Source organism: Nycticebus coucang, chromosome 21 (genome assembly GCF_027406575.1).
Source record: "Nycticebus coucang isolate mNycCou1 chromosome 21, mNycCou1.pri, whole genome shotgun sequence".
Taxonomy (NCBI): Eukaryota; Metazoa; Chordata; class Mammalia; order Primates; family Lorisidae; genus Nycticebus; species Nycticebus coucang.
The window spans coordinates 42714318-42730468 of NC_069800.1; the positions used below are offsets into that span (position 1 = coordinate 42714318).

General features: G+C 41.9%; 1 protein-coding gene across 3 annotated transcripts in view; it reads left to right on the top strand.

Annotated features, from left to right (window-relative positions):
- The window catches only part of PHF20 (PHD finger protein 20), a 161524-nt gene that overhangs the window by 51377 nt on the left and 93996 nt on the right, over nucleotides 1–16151 (top strand). For all 3 annotated transcript variants that reach the window (XM_053574949.1, XM_053574950.1, XM_053574951.1), the window contains exons 3-4: nucleotides 9552–9723; nucleotides 13307–13391. In XM_053574949.1, coding sequence (XP_053430924.1) covers nucleotides 9552–9723; nucleotides 13307–13391 — 257 coding nt within the window. The remainder of the gene's footprint in view (nucleotides 1–9551; nucleotides 9724–13306; nucleotides 13392–16151) is intronic.

The following is a 16151-nucleotide window of genomic DNA, read 5'->3' on the forward strand; positions in this document are numbered from 1 at the left end:
TAAGGAGATATCTTATATAAAGGTTGTGTGTAAACTCTTGAGTAAGTTGCATATATTAGTTTTTGGTTTTGTTTTTTTTTTGTCTGTTTGTTTCTTTGTTTTGAGACAGAGTGTCACTCTGTTGTCAGCAATCTTAAACTCTTAGGCTCAAAGGATCCTCTTGCCTCAGCCTTCCCGGTAGGTGGGACTACAGGCGCCCACCACAATTCCTGGCTAGTTTTTCTATTTTTAGTAGAGATGGGGGTCTTGGTCTTGCTCAGGCTGGTCTCAAGCTCCTGACCTCAAGCAATTCACCTGCTTCGGCCTTCCAGAGCGTTAGGATTACAGGTGTGAGCCACCGCACCCATCCCAGACATTAGTTGTTATTAGTGACGTGGGTGAGTGGTGACTGATCAGAGTGGGAATTCAGAAGGGAATTCTCCTTTTTGTCCTCCCCCCCTCCCCGTGATGGTTCTTTAGTTATTTTTTTCTGGTATGTGTGGGAGAACTTAACAGATTCCTGCCAAGCGCTTTCTCGCTGCTGTAATTTAAGCAGGTGTACAGTGTGCAGTATTAGCTTAATTCCACTCAGAACCAGCCAAGACTCTGAGCAGCAAGCCACCAGGACTTGAGGTCCTATAGTGTGGACAAGTCAAGATTGTTTCCTTTGCCTGGACTGTTCTCTGCTTTTCTGGGCTTGCATGTACAGTCATTCCCCCTTTTAGGTGGGAGTTTTACTCTCTGAAGTCCTTTCCTTTGGGAGCTCTAGGCTATTGTTGGTTTATTTTGTAATTAACAGCATTGTTTTTCAAACCTGGAAACATGAGGACTGGCAACTCCAACCTGTCACTATCTGTAGATTATACTTTTAGACACCACAACAGTCCAGTAAAGTGCTACTTTGTTAGTTATGTATTGCCATGTAATAATTTTTCTTAAAATTTAGTGGCCTAAAACAATAATAAACATTTATTATCTGCCAAGTGTCTGTGGGCCAGGAATTTAGGAGCAGCCTAACTGGGAGCGTCTGGCTTAGGGTATCAGGAGACTGAAGTCCAAGGTGGCTCATTCATGGGCCTGGCAAGTTGGTGCTGGTTCCTGGCAGGAGGCCTCAGTTCTTGCTACATGGACCTCTCCATAGACTTTTTTTTTTTTTTTTTTTTTGAGACAGTTTAACTTTGTTGCTCTTGGTAGAATGCTGTAGCCTCACGACAACCTCAAACTCCTGGACTTAAAGAGATTCTCTTACCTCAGCCTCCCAAGTAGGTGGGACTTCAGGTGCCCGCCACAATGCCTGGCTATTTTTAGAGATGAGGTTTCGCTCTGGCTTAGGCTGGTCTTGAACCTGTAAGCTCAGACAATCCTCCCATCTTGGGAGGCCAAGATGGGAGGTGTGAGCTGCTGTGCCCAGCCACTGTCTGTAGACTTCTAGAGTTTTCTCATGATGTAGCCTCTGACTTCTCCCAGAACAGAGAATCCAAGAGGGTGCAAGGTGGAAGTAGCATGCTCTGTGTGTTGAAATATGCTTTGTATAGAACATAAAATTTGATATTTTAGTCTTTTTAAGTATACAATTCCCCAGTGTTAAGTATATTAACACTGTTCTGCAATCATTACCAACCACCATCCTTCTTCAAAACTTTTTCATCTTTCTAAATTGCAACTTTGTACCCATTAATCAACAACTCCTCTTTCTCTTCTTCCCCCAGTCTCTAATAACTTATATTTTACTTTATGAATTTGAGTACACTAGAGATATATGTGCATGAATGAAATCATACAGGATTTGTCCTTTTGTGATTGGCCTGTTGCACTTAGCATAATGTCCTCAACAAGGTTCATCCATGTTATAGCATGTATTAGAATTTGATTCTTTTTTTTTTCTTTATTTTTTTTGAGATAGAGTGTCACTCTGTCGCGGTGGGTAGAGTGCCATGACAGCATAGCTCACAGCAACCTCAAACTCTAGGGCTTAAGTGATTCTCTTGCTTTAGCCTCCCAAGTAGCTGGGACTACAGGTACCTGCCACAACACCCGGCTATTTTTTGGCTGTAGTTATCGTTGTTTGGCAGGCCTAGGTGGGGCTTGAACCTGCCAGCTCTGGTCTATGTGGCTGGCGCCCTAGCCACTTGAGCTACAGGCGCTGAGTCTAGAATTTGATTCCTTTTTGAAGTTAAATGTCAACGTTGTATGGATATATTACATTTTATTTGTTGGACATGGTTTATTTATTCATTTGTTGGACATGGGTTGCTTCTACCCTTTGACCATTGTGAATGATGTGTGAACGTTGGCATGCAAATATCTGTTTGAGTTCTTACTTTCAATTCTTTGCATATGTGCCCAGAAGTGGAATCACTGCAGTGCTTTTTATGAACCAGCTTTGGAAGTTCCATACCATCACTTTGGCACATTCTTCTTACTAGAAATGAGGTCACATTCGAGGGCAAGATAATTAGACTCTATCTTTTGAAGGAATGAGTGTTAAATTTACAGACATTTTTAAAACTCATCACTACTACAGTTCTATTTTACCGGTGTTTATTTCAATATAAACAAATTAAGTGTATATATATTTTTTTCCTCTTTTGATACAAAAGGTATCATCAGATATATATTCTTCTGTTGCTTGCTTTTTAAAAACTTAGTAGGGCTTAGAAGTCTTTCCATATCAATTCATAGAATGTGTCTTCACATTTTTTTAAGGCTACAAAACATACCATTGTGTGGGTGTGCCATAGCAGCCTATAAACATAATATTCACGAAGCTTTTGGTATCTGCCTGTTAAATACTTTTAAACTTTTAATTTAAAAGTATTAACCATTTACTTATACAAGTAATATGTGAATAAATCCTTACAAAAATTTAAATTATCAGCAAAAGTGTCTTGGCCATGCCTAATCTCTCTTTCCTCCTCAGAACTAATTTTTGGTGTTAATATCTGCTCCTTTCTGGCTGATATTCCCATTGGTTAGAAATATGACTCCTATCTGCAGTGCTAGTTTGGAAACTAAAGTCTTATCAGTGATGGTTAGTTACTTGTTGACACTGGAAATTCTCTCTTCCCTTTTCTGCCTGCATAAATTCTTTTCATGTCTCTCTTCTTTTGTTAACCTTGCCTCATCTTTTCTAGCCTGCCTTATGGTTGTCCCAATATTTAGGTTGAACCAGGTAGAATTACTATTTTGGTAGTGAAAAGCAGTTGATAATCAGCAGTTTATGTGGTTCAAACTAACAGTTTTAAAGCTTAATCGGTTTATGTGTCTAGTTCTCTTCAAGGGCAGGGGCCAGTGCATACATGTTAGTGTAATCCCTTCTGAGACCTAGAATGACTGGCCAGATCAAAGGCGCTTAATATAAGTCCTGTTGACTGATGAAGCTGAGCTGTCTCCAAGACTGGTAGCAGTTGTGATCCACTAAATCTTACTGGGGTTGATCTCTATTGTGGTCTTTGCAGTATCCTTCTTCTCTGAAATGCAATTGGGTCTTCCACCCCCATGAGTGACTTGCATCCTTGTCACATCTTAGGGAAGTAGGGAGGACCACTTTCTCTTCAGAAAACTTCTCTCCTTGGTTACAGTTGATCCTCTTGGAGCAGTTTTTTAGGTCTTCAAGCAGTGGAATACCTGTGCCCAGTGAAGTTTGCGTGAGGGAGAAGCTTTAGGCCAGCTGAGAGTGTAGAGACTTTTTAGATGGAGTGTGTGCAGTAGTGTTGCTGGCCTAAGAGTTCACACTTGATTCTGTGAATTCTTACTTCCCAGACTTGTAGAAGGTGCATGGACCAGTGTAGATATGAAAAGATTTAGGCTTTATCCTGAGGTTGCCAATTTACACTGAATAAAACAAGTCTCATACTCATCTCCAGTTCCTTAACTATCCACTTCACCTCCCAAGAGGCAAACCAGATTGCTTGATTATCCTTCCAGAGATAGCCTCCACATTTAAAAACACATTAGAAGGGCTCTCTTGGCTCAGCGCCTGTGGCTCAAGCGCTAAGGCGCCAGCCACATACACCTGAGCTGGAGGGTTCTAATCCACCCTGGGACTGCCAAACAACAGTGATGGCTGCAACCAAAAAATAGCTGGGCGTTGTGGCAGGTACCTTTAGTCCCAGCTACTTGGGAGGCGGAGGCAGGAGAATCGCTTGAGTCCAGGAGTTGGAGGTTGCTGTGAGCTGTGATGCCATGGCACTCTACCCAGGGTGACAGCTTGAGGCTCTGTCTCAAAAAAAAAAAAAAGAAAGGCTCTCTCCCTTCCCTCAGATAAATGGTAGTACATTCAAATACTGTTTTACTTGTTGAATTTTGCCTCTACTTTAGAGATTATTTAAAAGCAGTACTTAGCCGGGCATTGTGACGGGTGCCTGTAGTCCCAGCTACTCGGGAGGCTGAGGCAAGAGAATCGCTTAAGCCCAGGAGTTGGAGGTTGCTGTGAGCTGTGTGAGGCCACGGCACTCTACCGAGGGCCATAAAGTGAGACTCTGTCTCTACCAAAAAAAAAAAAAATAAATAAAAGCAGTACATAGAGCTGCTTTATTCTTTTTGATGGCTGTGTGATATTAGTAAGGATATTAAAAACAAGCAGTTATTGGCAGGGTTTGGTGGCTCATGCCTGTAATCCCAGCACTCTGGGAGGTTGAGGCAGGAGGATCCCTTGAGCTTAGGAGTTTGAGACCACCCTGAGTAAGAGCAAGACCCCCATTTCTACTAAAAATAGAAAAATTTGGCCAGGTGTTGTGGCTCATGCCTGTAATCCAGGAGTTTGAGATTGCTATGAGCTAGGTTGAGGCCATGACACTCTGTCTAGCCTAAGTGACAAACTAAGACTCTGTCTCAAAACCAAAAAACAAGCAGTTATCATTTTAATTTAAAAGGTATACTTAGGCTCGACGCCTGTAGCTCAGCAGCTGAGGCATCAGCCAAATACACTGGAGCTGGCGGTTTCAAACCCAGCCTGGGCCTGCCAAACAACAATGACAATTATAACCAAAAAAAAAAAAAGCTGGGCGTTGTGGTGGGTGCCTGTAGTCCCAGCTACTTAGGAGGCTGAGGCAAGAGAATTGCTTAAGCCCAAGAGGTTGAGGTTGCTGTGAGCTGTGACGCTACAGTACTCTACCGAGGGCAATATAGACTCTGTCTCCAAAAAAAAAAAAAGCATACAAAATAATAAGATGAGAAAGAATGTGATTTTAGTATAAAGAACAATTCTATAAATTAAGCACAGTTAGTTCTGTGAAAAATCAGTTCCCTGCATTTGTCCAAAGACCCTGTATTTGAAAGCTTTTTACTAGAGATAGTAAACTATTAAAGAAAGGGTTTTATATGTTGGGACAGATTGTGCTGTTTTAGAGAAGTTAATTAGCCTATGATGGGCTGAGTGAATGAGAGGACAAGAAATCCGTACTTGAGATATCCATGTCCTTCTTCCCATTTTATAGAGAGCAGTAGATTTAGGGAATCTTTATTTTCTTTCTTTTTTTTTTTTTTCCAGACAGAGTCTTACTTTGTTGTCCTTGGTAGAGTGCCATGCATCATAGCTCACAGCAACCTCAAACTCTTGGGCTCAAGTGATTCTCTTGCCTCTTAGCCTACTGAGTAGCTGGGACTATAGGCACTTGCCACAGTGCCTGGCTATTTTTAGAGACAGGGTCTTGCTCTTGCTCAGGCTGGTCTCAAACTTCTGAGCTCAACAATCCACCTGCCTTGGCCTCCCAGAGTGCTAGGATTACAGGCATGAGCCACAGTGCCTCGCCTTCTAGGGAATCTTTCTTGTCTCCTATAGTGGTACTTTTCAACTCAATCAGTTGATACAATTAGCCAGCCTGCTGTCAAGATATATTGTATTTATAGCAGCTGTCAGTTGGATTGGAGTGGGAAGACTAATTTCAGGGTTGTTTATTCCCTCTGTTTTTATTTATATATCTATATATATATTTATATATATATCTATATATAAATATATATATAGATATATATATATTTTTTTGAGACAGAGTCTCATTTTGTCACCCTCAGTAGAGTACTGTGGTATCACAGCTCACAGCAACCTCCAGTTCTTGGGCTTAGGTGATTCTCTTGCCTCAGCCTCCAGAGTAGCTGGGAATACAGGCGCCCGCCACAACACCCAGCCATTTTTTTGTTGTAGTTTGGCTGGGGTCAGGGTATGAACCCACAACCCATGCTACTCAGTAGAGTAGCACCCTACTCACAGAGCCACAGGCTCCACCCACTATTTTTTTTTTTTTTTTTGAGACAGTCTCACTATGTGGTCCTTGGTAGAGTGCCGTGGCAGTACAGCTCACAGCAACCTCCAACTCTTGGGCTTAAGCATTTCTCTGACCTCAGCCTCCCAAGTAGCTAGAACTACAGGCACCCACCACAATGCCTGGCTGTTTTTTTTTGTTGCGGTTATTGTTGCTTTAGCTTGCCGGGTTTGAACCCACTGCCCTCGGTGTATGTGGCTGGCACCCTACACACTGAGCTATGGGCACTACCCCTTCTGTTAATATTTTTGAGCAATTAATGAAAGGATAGTACCATTAGGAGTTTTGAAAAGTATACCTTGCTACTCCTCTGTGATGAATACCCAGATCAAGAGATGGCACCTGAACTTTAAATGAAATTGGAGTAGGTAGCTGGAATCTTAGAACCTTAGAATTAAAAATATTGATAGGGCATGGTGGCCCACGCCTATAATCCTAGCACTCTGAGAGGCTGAGGCATTTGGATCACTTGAGCTCAGGAGCTTGAGACCATACTGAGCAAGAGCAAGACCCTGTCTCTACTAAGAAAAATAAAAAAATTAGGGCGGTGCCTGTGTCTCAGTGGGTAGGTCACTGGCCCCATATACTGGCCCTGGCCAAACTGCAACAAAAAGTAGCTGGGCATTGTGGTGGACACCTGTGGTCTCAGCTACTTGGGAGGTTGAGGCAAAAGAATTGTCTAAGCCCAGGAGTTGGAGGTTATTGTGAGCTGTGATACCACAAGCACTCTAACGAGGGTGATAAAGTGAGACTCTGTCTTTAAAAAAAAAAAATAATAAAATAAATTAGCCAGGTGTTGTAGCACACGCCTATAGTCCTAGCTATTTGGGAGGCTGAGGCAAGCAGATCACTTGAGCCCAGGAGCCCAGGAGTTTGAGCTATAATGGCAGTCTACCCAGGGTGACAGAGTAAGGCTTTATCTCAAAAAAAAAAAAAAAATATATATATATATATATATATATATATTGACAGGACATGTTATCTTTGGGGAGAATGAGAGTGGAATTAGTTTATTGAGTGCTCAGTACGTGCAAGTTACTGTGATATTAGTGCCAAGTAAACTACTTTAGAAGACAGTACTGTAGGGATGAAATAGACATGGTATATAGACACAAGAAACCAGGTTCGTTTGTTTAGGCAGCATGCGTTTATTAGGACGACACTGTACTTGGTGCTGGATACAAAAAAGGGAAGGAAATGGGGCTCAGCACCTGTAGCACAGTTGTTACGCTGCCAGCCACATACATTGAGACTGGCAGGTTCGAATCCAGCCTACACTAGCTAAACAACAATGATAACTGCAACAAAAATTAGCTGGGCCTTTGAGTTTGAGGTTGCTGTGAACTGTGATGCCCCAGTACTCTACCGAGGGCAACATAGTAAGACTCTGTCTCAAAAAAAAAAAAGGGGGGGGGGGCGGGAAGGAAATGGTATAAATAAAAGTTGCAGGGAGAAAATATAAACAGAACTTTAATTTTCTCAATCTAGAATAGCAATCTCTTTATTATAAGTGTGGTTAGGAGAACAACTCCATATGATATTTTTATTTATTTTTGGAATGAGGAATGCATTTATATGATTGAAATAAAAAAATATATAAAGTATACTGCAGAAAGTCTCCCTCCTACTTTTGCCCTCCCCTTTTGTCTTATACAGAGGTCCTCTTGTGTTGGTTATAAACTCTGGAAACAGAAACTACTCTGAGTATTTTAACCACAAAAGGATTTAACACAGAGAATTGGGTACTTATAAAATTGTTGGAAGAGTTGGAGGAGTAGGACTCAAGAAGGCTGTCCTTAGAGTATCAGTTTAAAGGGCTTGTGATCTGGAGGTTAAAAAGTCACTACTGACACTGCCATCACACCTTGCTGCTTGAGACACTCACAAAGCCAGTGAGTAGACATTAGACTCTTGCTACTGCTTACCAGCAGCATCAGTATCACCTGGGAGCTTGCTAGAGCCTTTAGGCCCTAGCTCCGCCTGCAGAATCAGAATCTTCTTTTTAACAAGATCCTTTGATGATTTATATGTACATGAAACTTTGAGAGGCCTTGCACTGGTGTACTGGGTCTAGCCACTAACCTATAGGAATCCACGACTTTAGTTACCGATTGTAGAGGAATCAGGAAAATGTAGTTGTTGGCTTTCTCAACTCTCAGTCCAGAAGGAAGGCAGAATGGAGGCTGAAATCACCCGTCTTCTGAACTGTCCACACTTTTCCATAAGTAATCATTATTCGTTTCTTGTGCATCCTCCCAGATATTTTATGTGTATATAAGTATATGTAAATATATATTCTTCTTATAAAAATTAATAGCAGCTGGTGGCACCAGTAGCTCAGTGGGTAGGGTGCTGGCCACGTACACTGAGACTGGCAGGTTCGAATTTGGCCTGGTCCAGCTGAACAACAATGACAACTGCAACAAAAAAATCGCCAGGGTTGTGGTGGGTGCCTGTAATCCCAGCTACTTTGGAGGCTGAGGCAAGAGAATCGCTTAAGCCCAAGAGTTTGAGCTTGCTGTGAGCTGTGATGCAACGGCACTCGACCCAGGGTGACAGCTTAAGACTGTCTCAAAACAAAAAAATAGCAGCTTCCCATACACAGTGTTTTGCATTATTTAATAATACATCTTGGGAGAGCTTTCCATATCGTTTTTTAAAATAACTGCGTAGTATTCCATTATATGGATTACAAAATACAGTAAAACCTCTGTAAGTTGACCACCTAAGAGACTGTAACAAACTGGTGAACATATAGAGGTGGTCAACATAAGGAACTAGGCTTACTGTACTGATAACGTGGTACATGTCTAGTCTATGAAAATTAGGTTAGCTTAAGGAGGTGATCAGTGTAGAGTGGTGGTCCCCTATAGAGGTTCTACTTAAAACTGAGACTGTCTGATACAGTCTGGGTTGCATGGTCATCTTAATTTATTGGCATATGTAAAATATAATCTAGTTGTTAAATGTTTTCGTTTGACTCCTATGTGCTTATTTCTTTTGTATACATCAGCTTGTTTAGCTTGTACTACAACCTCATGTAGTGTGCTTCCTCCACATTACATGAGGGTACTGAGGCTCTCAAATTTTAATTTAATAGTTCATTGTCTAAGATGTATCCAGGCTGAGATTTAGACCAAGTCTGTTACATTCCACGGTTTGTGATTCAACCCAGTTACACAGAGTCTCTAAATGGTAGTCCCTTAGTACTTTGTTAGCCTTCTCCTTTGGGAAGAGATTTGGAAGTGTACCAGTTTGGATATTTTGGGTGGGTATTAAAGGAATTTCAATTTTTTTTTTCTGACTCAGGTATCCAGCTCACATAGAAGACATTGACTACGAAGAAGGAAAAGTACTCATCCATTTCAAGCGTTGGAATCATCGTTATGATGAGTGGTTCTGCTGGGACAGTCCTTATTTACGCCCTTTAGAGAAAATACAGCTGAGGAAAGAGGGCTTACATGAAGAAGATGGTTCTTCTGTGAGTAACAATTCTGGGAACTTCTGTGATGTGCAGGATCAGCAATTGGGCAGTTTGTGTCCCAGACTTTGCATCTGGGGACCAATTCTTATTTAAGTCTATAGTTATAACCTTGAGATCTCCATGGTACCTGGGGCTCTTGAAGAATCCCAGTTTTCTTTATTTTTTATTTTTAACTTAATTTTTATTAAATAATAACTGTATATATTTATGGGGTACAATACGATGATTTGATATACAATATGGAATGCTTAAATCAAACTAATTAAAATAACCATCACCTCACTTACTTATTATTTTTTTTTTTTGTAGAGACAGACTCTCACTTTATGGCCCTTGGTAGAGTGCTGTGGCCTCACACAGCTCACAGCAACCTCCAACTCCTGGGCCCAACCGATTCTCTTGCCTCAGCCTCCCGAGCAGCTGGGACTACAGGCGCCGCCACAACGCCTGGCTATTTTTTGGTTGCAGTTTGGCCGGGGCCGGGTTTGAACCCGCCACCCTCGGTATATGGGGCTGGCGCCTTACCGACTGAGCCACAGGCACTGCCCTCTTTTTTTTTTTTTTTAATTAAATTATAACTGCGTACATTGATATGATCATGGGGCATCATACACTAGCTTCATATACCGTTTGACACATTTTCATCACACTGGTCAACACACCCTTCCTGGCATTCTCCCAGTTATTGTGCTAAGACATCAACATTCCACATCTACCAAGTTTCACATGTACCCCTGTAAGATGCACCGCAGGTGTAATCCCACAGAATCCCAGTTTTCATCTGTTTGTATGATGTGATTGACACAACAGCTCATAAAGTAGTTGGTTGAGGCTGCATTGATGATGAAAGGGGACCTTATTTCTATTTTACAATACTGTATCCATAGCCTTTAGAGCACTCCCTGGCACATAGTAGATTGTCATTAAATATTTGTTGAACAAATGAATGAATGCTTGAATTGTAGATTGATTATATCTATCGATTATATCTTGTATTCTAGATATTCTGGACATCTAGATCATTCATTAATCTTATATGTTGTCTGATTATTAATTTTTTTTGAGACAGAGTCTCACTTGGTCACCCTTGGTAGAGTGCCGGGATGTCTTAGCTTACAGCAACCTCAAACACTTGAGTTCAAGTGATCCTCTTGCCTCAGCCTCCCAAGTAGCTGGGACTGTAGGTGTCCACCACAACACCTGGTTATTTTTTAGAGACAGGGTCTTTCTCTGGCTCAGGCTGGTCTTGAATGGGTAAACTCAGGCATCCACCTGCCTCAGCCTCCCAAGTGCTGGGATTACAGGTGTGAGCCACCGCACCCCCAGCCCTGTCTGATTTTTTTTTTTTTCCCTGTCTGATTATTAATTAAATGATCATTCCATGTGGAACACTGTACTAGTCTCATATGCAAGGTCTTTATAAGCCTTTGAAGAAGTTGAAATTAGGTGATGCCCATAGCTCAGTGGATAGGGTGCTGGCCACATACACTGAGGCTGGTGGGTTCTGAACCTGGCCTGGGCCAGCTAAAACAATAGTGTCAACTGCAAAAAAAAAAAAAAAAAAAAAGCCCCGTGGCTCAGTGCCGTAGCTCAGTGAGTAGGGTGCCGGCCACATATACTGAGGCTGGTGTGGGTTTGAGCCTGGCCCGGATCTGCTAAACAACAATGACAACTGCAACCAAAAATAGCCGGGCTTTGTGGCAGGCGCCTGTAGTTCCCAGCTACTTGGGAGGCTGAGGCAAAAGAATTGCTTAAGCCCAAGAGTTTGAAGTTGCTGTGAACTGTGATGCCGCGATACTCCAGCAAGGGTGACATAATGAGACTCTGTCTTACAAAACATAAAAGGAAGAAAGAAATTAATTTAAAAAATCTACTCTTTTCCCTTAAACAAATTGCATTTGTTAAGTGAAGTCTCTCTTACAATTGTGTCTTATCCCCAAAAGGTGTGTCACACACCTAGACCCATCCCTCTCCCTCCTTCCCTCTCATGGCTCTTCCCTTCTCCCATGCCCCCCCCCCCTTACCTTTAATATATTTTTAAAAATATTTTTTAGAGATGAGGTCTCACTATTGCTCAAATTGGTCTCAAACTCCTGGCCTCAAGTGACAAAATCAGTGTAACCTTGTTTCTTGTACCCTCAATGAATCTCCAACAATATAAAAAAAAAGGTGAATGGTGATTCCCTATAGAAACTTGAATAGCATTAAATAGCATTAAGTGCTCCTTCCCTGAAGAAGTAGCCTCATTTCTTGCAGCTCCTATATTGGATATGTTTCCTTGTCTTCCTGGACTTTTAGACTCGTTTTCAGTGTGTATCCTGAAAAAAATATATATTTTTTTCCTTTTTGAGACAGTCTTGCTCTGTTGCCCCTGGCTAGAGTGCTGTGGCAGCAACCTAAAACTCTTGCAAGTGACCCTCTTGCCTCAGTCTCCCAAGTAGCTGGGACTATAGGTATGTGTCACCATGCCTGGCTAGTGTTTTTTTTCTGTTTTTAGCAGAGACAGAGTCTCTGTCTCACTTTTGCTCAGCTGGTTTTGAACCCTTGAGCTCAAGCCATCCACCTGCCTCAACCTCCCTTAGTTCTGGGATTATGGGTGTGAGCCACTGCGCCCAGCCTGGAAAGTGTAGGTTAATCATCATTGCTGTGCTATGCCTGCCCAGACCTTCCTTGTCAAGGTCTGTGTCCCAGCCCTCTTGTTTTGACTCCCGTTTTTATCTGTTTTTTGCATTACTATAATACAGTACATGAAGCTGGATAATTTATAGAGAAAAGAGGTTTATTTGGCTCATGGTTCTGTAAGCTGGGAAGTTCATGCCTTATAACATGGAAAGTCAAAGGAGTGTATACCTGCAAAGGGAGTAACCAAACAGGAGAAGAAATCTTACTTTATAACTACCATCTCCTTCAGGAACTAATCTGTTCCCGTAGAGAGTAATAACTCACTCTCATGAGACAGCATTAATCTATTTATGAGGCATCTGCCCCTGTGACCCAGATACCTCCCATTGGGGCTCATTTCCAACTCTGCTGCAGTGATAATTAAACTTCAGGATAAAAGATTCCAGAGATTCACTAAAGTCCTCTCTGTAAAAAAAAAAAAGAAAAAAAAAACTTTAGGATAAGTTTTGGCAGGGATAAGGCTGGCGTGGTGGCTCATGCCTGTAATCCTAGCACTGTGGGAGGTCAAGGTGGGTGGATTGCCTGAGCTCACAGGTTCAAGACCAGCCTGAACAAGAGCCAGAGTGAGACCTCTTCTCTAAAAAATAGCTGGGCATTGTTGCGGGTCCCTGTAGTCCCAGCTGCTTGCGAGGCTGAGGCAAGAGAATCACTTAAGCCCAAGAGTTCGAGGTTGCTGTGAGCTACGTCGTCACAGCACTCTACTGAGGGTGACAAAGAGTCTACCTCCAAAAAAAAAAAAGTTTTGGCAGGGATAAACCACAGCGACTCCCAGTGCTGAACATTCTAATAGCCACTTCCTTTTCCTACTCTCCTGTTGATCCCAGTCTCTTATAAATTCTGGTGTAGTATCTGCCTGTGAAATTTGGCTGGTAACAGTTTTTTTTTTAATGTTTTTTAGGAATTTCAAATAAACGAGCAGGTCCTTGCTTGCTGGTCTGATTGTCGTTTTTACCCGGCCAAAGTCACTGCTATTAACAAGGATGGTAAGGCATTTGAGTTGTAGTTTTTTTAACTCATTATTGAATGGTGAGCTTGTGATATTAGGGTTTGATAGTATATTTTCGGTATTTATTCACTGCTTAGAAATCCTCTTTCTTCAAGTTAATCACTGTGTCAAGAGTTAGGAAGAGATTATAAATAAAGAAAACTGGATAATGAAGGTGGCTTGGTATTTTTTTGTCCCCTACATTTCAGTTAGTTACCATTTCCTAAAACAGTCAGAGTTTATATATAGAGTGTGAGTTCTTGCTAACTAGGAGTTCTTAATATAACTGATGAAATAGCCTTTAATGTTCTTTTTACTCATTTGTGAATGAATAGCCTAGAAAGCAAATGAACACCAACAAACATTTACAAATGTGCTTTGTGCTTACAAGGTGATTGAGGGTGGGTGGGCTGTAACATTGGAGTTGCTGGTAGAAACTGGGATGCTCTAGGGCTTAGAATACTGAGACTGGTTGCCTTTGTCAGAGTTGAGAATATGTCAGGAGACAGGACAGGCTTGACCCAGAGAGGCTCAGTTTACTAGTACAACTTCAGGAGGAAGGTTATGAGGGTAATTTGTAGGGTAAGAATCCTGGCACTCTAGCTGGGCATTGTGGCGGGTACCTGTAATCCCAGCTACTTGGGAGGCTGAGGCAAGAGAATCGCCTAAGCCCAAGGGTTTGGAGATTGCTGTGAGCTGTGACATCACAGCGCTCAACTGAGGGGTTAATAAGTGAAACTGTCTCAAAAAAAAAAAAAAAAAAAAAAGAATCCTGGCACTCAGATATTTGTGGTATGCCATGGTTTCTAAAGCGAATGTTTAGGGCAGTCAGACCTCTTGATGCTGCTCTTAGGGGTGATTATAAGGCCAGATTGACTTTTCATTCAATGAAGTTATTCAAATATTTATTCAGTACTCTATTAACTGCTGGCCTTGGGCTGATTCAAGTTTTGCCTGACAGTGGTTGAAATGATAAAAAAAAATAAGCCTCCAAAGCAAGTTTATAGCTTCTTTTTTATTTATTCATTTTTTTAGCCTCTGGAACTGTAAGAGAAGGTTGTATCTTCTAAGTTATCTAAGCAGTTACTGATCCTCCAGTTCATGGCTGATTAAATCTGGTTGGATAGCTCCTTGTTTCTTTAAATTACTTTTATAAGCTTGTGTTCAAAATAAAAATCCCGTTATTGCTTTTCATATGTATCACATTAACCTAGAAAACTTATTTTAAAGGAAAGCTTACATACTATTAAACTGCCTCATCTCCTTTTAGAAAAAGATATATTTTACTTTTTTTTTTGTGGTTTTTGGCCAGGGCTAGGCTTGAACCTGCCACCTCCGGCATATGGGACCGACGCCCTACTCCTTGAGCCACAGGCGCCGCCATGTTTTACTTTTTTATATTCTTGTTTTCAAGATTAATCATCTTTCTTTTTTTTTTTTTTTAGAGACAGAATTTCATTTTGTCGCCCTCAGTAGAGTGCTGTGGCGTCACAGCTCATAGCAACCTCCAGCTCTTGGGCTTAGGTGATTCTTTTGCCTCAGCCTCCTGAGTAGCTAGGACTACAGGTGCCTGCCACAATGCCCGGCTATTTTTTGTTGCAGTTTGGCCAGGGATGGGTTCACAACCGTCACCCTTGATATCTGGGGCTGGTGCCCTACTCACTGAGTCACAGGTGCCACCCAAATCATCTTTCTTCTAATATTGGCTTTTGAAATCATGTGATATGACATACAGGTGTTTCTTCAGGTACATAAATGTTTCCCTGTAAAGTCAGTAGGTTGATTTATGCTGATCCAGTTATGTTTTTCTTTTACTCTGGATAATATCCATTGGAGGTATGCTCCTTTGGGGAAGTGGCTGTCCTTTAGATCAGATGAAAGTTCTGGATAGTTGGCTTGGTGCTTGTAGCTCAAGCAGCTAGGGTGCCAGCCACATATACTGGAGCTGGCAGGTTTGAATCCAGGCTGGGCCTGCCAAACAACAATGACAACTACAACCAAAAATTAGCCAGGTATTGTGGCGGGCGCCTGTATTCCCAGCTACTTGGGAGGCTGAGGCAAGAGAATCGCTTAAGTCCAAGAGTTTGAGGTTGCTGTGAGCTATGACTCTATGGCACTCTACCCAGGGCGACAGCTTTGAGACTCTGTCTTAAAAAAAAAAAAAAAAAGTTCTGGATAGTAACATGGATAACTCCTTAGTTGGAGAGAGGAGGTAGCAGAGAGGAGGGTACTTGGGTGGTGTCCTAGAGTCCCATGGGGGACCGAAATGGGGCAGAGGGGATTGGATGAAGGATAGCAAAGGTAGGGCAGATTGAGGAAATGGGGTTTTAGGAGCCTTGGGAGGTGCCCCTTAGAGATATGGAGGGTGTTTTGGTAGAGGCAATGAAGGCTTAGAAACCTGTTTAGATCTAGTATCTGTAGTGGCTTTAAAAAAGAAAGAAAAATAGAAGACCTAGCTCAAGGCTTGATGAAGTAGACCCTGAAATAAAGCTACCCGGGGGAGGGGGTGGGGACAGGCACAGAATGATGCAGATAAATCATAATATGGAGTGGGTATCTGTCTGTGGAAGTTTGTGGAATAGGGAATGAGGCCGAAATTTTTGTTTAAAAAATTTTTTTTTTTTTTTGGAGACAGAGTCTCACTATCTCACCCTCAGTATAGTGCTATGGCGTCACAGCTCACAGCAACCTCAAACTCTTGGGCTTAAGTGATTCTTTGGCCTCAGCCTCCCAAGTAGCTGGGACTACAGTAGCCCAC